This window comes from Mandrillus leucophaeus, unplaced genomic scaffold, assembly GCF_000951045.1.
Source record: "Mandrillus leucophaeus isolate KB7577 unplaced genomic scaffold, Mleu.le_1.0 Scaffold1867, whole genome shotgun sequence".
Classification (NCBI taxonomy): domain Eukaryota; kingdom Metazoa; phylum Chordata; class Mammalia; order Primates; family Cercopithecidae; genus Mandrillus; species Mandrillus leucophaeus.
The window spans coordinates 17,242-22,444 of NW_012101884.1; the positions used below are offsets into that span (position 1 = coordinate 17,242).

Consider the following 5,203-nt stretch of genomic DNA (forward strand, 5'->3'; position numbering starts at 1 on the left):
CACTCCCAGGGTCACCCACCTACAGGATCTGCACTTGGGTGACCTGAGAGTGAGTGCCTCCTTAAGCTGTGTGCCCTAGATGCCCCACCTGCCTCACAATAGCCCCAGCCCTGCTGGTTTAGTGGGAGAATGACAGGCACCCTGTTTCAGCAATGATGAATGGAAACAGTGAACATGTCAGACATCCAGGAGACTCTGTGCCCCCAAAAAGACGGGAAACAGTAAAAGTTGGGTCTCTTCCCTACCAGAAAAAAAGTGGACTGGCATGAAAAAGATTAAAAAGCAGATCCTATCCAGTAGGGTAAGACTTGAGTTATTGTCTTCCCCATATAGTGAACTCCAGAAAGCCAACTCCAGAAAGTTTGAGTTAGGTGAGGTCCTATAGCTGGCTAATGACCTAACCAGATATGCAGCCTGTTCTTCTGTAACATTCTCACCACCCAATGATTCGCTTTTTTGCTGACCTCATGATGCTCTTGAGAGAATATAGAATAACTAGAACTGGTGATACCAACATAGATGACTAGACTAAGCCTCCTAATAAGGCTAATTTGAAGATAGTGCAAAGGTGTTCATCCTCAACATACTAGTTCACCCTCAAGTCCTTCAGTAGCTGGGAAAGCCCTCCTCTCTCAGAGAATGATAAGACTTTGCCTCCAGGTTTTTCTGGCAGACTGGATCTGGGGCTGGCACTGATCACATGGATGTCTAATTAATGGACAGATGATGAGAACAGCTATCATGTTATGTGTTCCGGGGCAGGAGACTCTCTGGGCCTATTTTATATGGGGAAACGTCCCTAAAGGGCAAAAGGCAACTGAAGGTTAGCTTAGTAATCAATTTTAGAAGTACAGTCAGGCCTCAGGGACTAAACATTCCTCCCTTCTTAGGGCATGGCAAGATATTTGATATCATGAGGTCCTGCTGGAGACATATAACCTCAGTCACAGCAGAAAGTAGGTCGGTAGGAGAAGTATTGCCAATTCACAGCTCAATAGGAAATGTTTCTGTCTCTTTAAATCGTAACCATGGGGCCCACCCTGAGCTTCCTGATTTCTGAAGTCTGAGTGATTTCCTCTGTATGCCGAGAGGAAAGAGCCTTCTGCACTCACAGCCGAAGGGAAAGCAGCAGGTTGCGGCTTCTTGTGGCCAACTTCAGAGCCTGTCACCAGGAAAGGTGAGCCAGAGCCTGGGAGTGGCGGGGGCTGGGGGTGCTCTGAGAACCAGAAAGAAGGTGATTCCTAGAGTGTTTACTGCCTGAGCACTTGCATTCTACAAGGCATCATGCAGGTGAGCAATTTCTGGAACAATCAAAGACATGCTTCCAGGTTTTTAAGTAGGCAAAGTTCAGAGGAAATTTTAGGATCATCTTCTCCAGCTCTGGAGCACACACGTTCTTGGTGGGGAGTGAAACCTGTCTCCTCCCACTTCCCTTAATAAAGTAAGAGAAGAGTGTGCTGGAACCACCTCCAGGAATAAAATACAGTTTGAAAGGCATTAAACATTCCTCAAGCTCCCTATTGAGCAAAGGCAAAAGATACTTCTGTGGCCCCGTAAGCCATCTAACCTCGGAGTGAGTCACAACGTGACAAGACGGTACATTTGAACTCTCCTCCTCACTGTCCACAGAAGGGGCCCCTGAGGAGACATCTGAGATTAATATCTTGGTCTTCATCCCCTTTCCCTGCATGGTCCCTTTAACATCTGCTCCCTTAATTCAAGCTTCTCCTGCTCCAGCCACGGGGACACCTTAAATTCCCACCTGTACAATAAAGGGGGTTGCAAAAATGACTGATGTCCAAGTTCTGAGCTGTGGACATCAGAAACATTTAATTCATGAATCAGAATCTCTGAGGATGGATCCAAGAGCTGTACATTTTTAAAGAACATTCACGTAATTCTGAGAAACAGCACATTTGAGTGGCAAAGAACTCAATAAACTTTGAGGTCTCTTAAAGTATTAGGAATATAGGATCCTACAAGTGTTCCTCAATGATTACGGGCCATTTGTCACCTCAGAGTTCAGCTGGGTCTTACTTTCCTCTAAAAAAATCTATTTAAAATCATTTCAACCCCTGTTCCAAACTATGGAAAATTCCAGTGGACTACCCAGAGTTCTGTGGACTCCCTGCAGCACACATTCTCATTTTCTTGGTTGACAAGGACATTTTGCTTCATCTAAATTATTTTCTCCGAATCTTGCAGCTGTTTCTTCATTTCTGCTCTGATGTCATTGATGATCGTCTGTTCATTCCTACACGCAAAATAATTAATCACATAAGGCCCATGGAGTGAATCTTATCAAAGGTTTTGGGGAGGGCCAGGAGAGTTCCTGCAGAAACAGAAACAGCTCTAGATTTAATAGAGGATGAGGCAAACCTGTTCTCCAAGTCCTTTGATCAAAGACAAGTTACTTAGCCAGCCTCTCTCTCTGCCCTTCCTTCATGTGTGGTGCCAACGGGAGAGAACACAGGTACCTGAGTGACCAGGGTACAAGACACAAAGAGTTTGACATGGATGGTGAGGTACAGACAGATGGTCGGGGAGGATCAATAGTCCTAGGAGGGAAAGCAGAGTGGGTTGGCAAGGCCCTGAAATCCGCTGATTGTGAAGTAGCTGACCGAGTGGGGGATTGTCTGGGAATGAGGCTGGAGACGTAGATGCAGGGAGAAGTGCATTTGTGTTTAGGAGCTTGTGTGATTAGGCAAACTGGATCAGAGAGTGTTTAGCTGTATTACATAATGTTAGATTTCAGCATAATCAGATTTGGAGGGGAAGACAACTTCAGGAGTTGAAGGGGAGTGTTCAAGTCTCTCCAGCACAGACATCATATTTAGACATCTCTAGACAAACAAAACTATTTGATTTTAAGAAAACAGAGTCAGGGGCCCTCCAGATCTACTTGGGAGATCTGTTCAATTTCCAAAAGAAAAATCCCAATTTTCTTCTTTTTTCCCAGGCCAGCCACTTGAAGGTGGGTGCCTAAGTCACTGGGCAAATTTTCTGCTTCTGAGGGTTTACCTAATCTTCCCCCAGCTGCTGAATCCCCTGATATCTCTAGCTTATGTCAGTGATATAGAACCACCCGGGGAAAAAGTAATACCTAAAGCCCATTGGCATTGAGTAAATATTATAACCTACCCTCTGCTTTTTGCTTTTGGAGTTCCTGAAAAGACAAATCCAGCCCCACCCAATGTTCTCACAGCATCATAACAACTCAAGGGCAGGGTGTTGGCCCTTCCAAGGCCATTCTCTCAAGTACTTAAAGAAGGATTAGCACAATGTATTATATTTGACGAAATTTACCTGTCTTCTCTCTAGCCACCTGCCCTTCTGCCAAGACATACACCTAGATTTTTAGATCCTTGCAGGCAAAAACATGTCTTTCCACTGTGCTGTCACCAGCTCTTCGGACTTTGCCTGACACACTGTAGATGGTTATGCCCATTTGAGGAATAAATAAATGAATTAACAAATTGTGTTTGGTACCCTTCCAGGTAAGCATGGGAGGAAGGAAGATGGTGAGAGATGAAGAAAATATCTATGGTAAGACCATATCTCTACACCTCATACTTGCCCCCCTAGGCTTCAGCTTAGGCTAATGAGAATGGGGCTTCCTCAAGACTGAACAGAGATAAGTTCCAGAGATGTCTCAACCCTGGAATGACAGCACTAGCCCTGAGATTTACATTTTAGCTGGATCTCTGCTGTGAAAAGTTAAGTTCTTTGACTAGCCGGCTCCCTTGGTTCCACGGTATAAAATAAGGATAATAAGCCTACTCTGATCACCACAGAAGAAGTGCAGAGGGGATCAAATCATGCACTACAGTGAACATAAGATTTGCGAGGTAGAATGTTTACAGAACAAGGATAGAGGGTTAAAACAGATATTCTTTTTAGGCAGCCAGTTTAAGAGAGAAAGAAGAGAGGAAGGAGAGAAAGAGGAAGAGAAGGAGGGAAGAAGGAAAGAGGGCTTATCTTACCCCCTCAACAGGCCTCTGAGAAACAAGCCTCTATTATCACTCCCATTTTTGCCGAAGAGGCTTCATACTTAGATTATGCAACTTCCCCAAGGTTACACAACTAGCACATGGTGGGGCTGTGATTCAAACCAGGGTAGCTGGAACTCCACACAGCTCTTCCCTATGGGGCAGTACTGCCCCCACGGCCTTTCTCTGGGGATGGTCTCTGGGAGAATATTTCAGAGTGCATCGAAATTTTCAAATACTAAATAAATATGTCTGCATGTGTGTGGCTGACCAGAAATGTCAGAACTATTGGGCTGGATTGATAAAGGAACATTTCTATGATAATCAGCTGTAGTTGAAGCATCTACAGGTGCAGGCAGACAACCCAAATACAAAAGGAAAAGGTGGAAATGAACGCCTGCGGGCTCAAATCTCTATTCTTAACCACTTCTGCTAAAGGCAAGAAGATTCCAGTTCCCAAGGGAAAGTTAGTTAAACTTAAGTAAGATTATAACACTTGGTCTCACAGGTTTAGAAGAGACCACTTGGTCCCGGCAGGATCCCACGCTGAGGCTCCTCCTTGTTGGGAGAACAGGGGTCGGAAAGAGCGCCACTGGGAACAGCATCCTGGGCCAGAAACAGTTCCTCTCCAGGCTGGGGGCCACGTCTGTGACCAGGGCCTGCACCACGGCCAGCCGCAGGTGGAACAAGTACCACGTGGAAGTCGTGGACACTCCGGACATTTTCAGCTCCGAAGTGTCTAAGACAGACACCGGCTGTGACGAGAGAGGTCGCTGCTACCTGCTCTCGGCCCCCGGGCCCCACGCGCTGCTCCTGGTGACCCAGCTGGGCCGGTTCACCGCCCAGGACCAGCAAGCGGTGAGGCAGGTGAGGGACATGTTCGGGGAGGACGTCTTGAAATGGACTGTCATCGTCTTCACCAGGAAGGAGGACCTGGCTGGGGGCTCCCTGCAGGATTACGTGTGCAGCACAGAGAACCTGGCCTTGCGCGAGCTGGTGGCCGAGTGCGGAGGCCGTGTCTGTGCCTTTGACAACCGGGCCACCGGCCAGGAGCAGGAAGCCCAGGCGGAGCAGCTGCTGGGGCTGGTGGAGGGCCTGGTGCGGGAGCACAAGGGCGCCCACTACTCCAACGAGTTGTACGAGCTGGCGCATCTCCTGCGCTGGGCAGGCCCGGAGGAGCGGCTTCGGAGGGTGGCGGAGGGCGTGGCCGCCCG

The 5,203-nt window shown here is 47.5% G+C and overlaps 1 protein-coding gene across 1 annotated transcript in view; it reads left to right on the forward strand.

Moving 5' to 3' along the window:
• The first annotated feature begins 1,043 nt into the window (after nt 1-1,043).
• The window catches only part of LOC105538198 (GTPase IMAP family member 5), a 34,959-nt gene continuing 30,799 nt past the window's right edge, over nt 1,044-5,203 (forward strand). The window contains 3 exon segments of the mRNA XM_011977992.1: nt 1,044-1,177; nt 3,498-3,546; nt 4,498-5,054. Coding sequence (XP_011833382.1) covers nt 1,082-1,177; nt 3,498-3,546; nt 4,498-5,054 — 702 coding nt within the window. The 5' untranslated portion in view covers nt 1,044-1,081.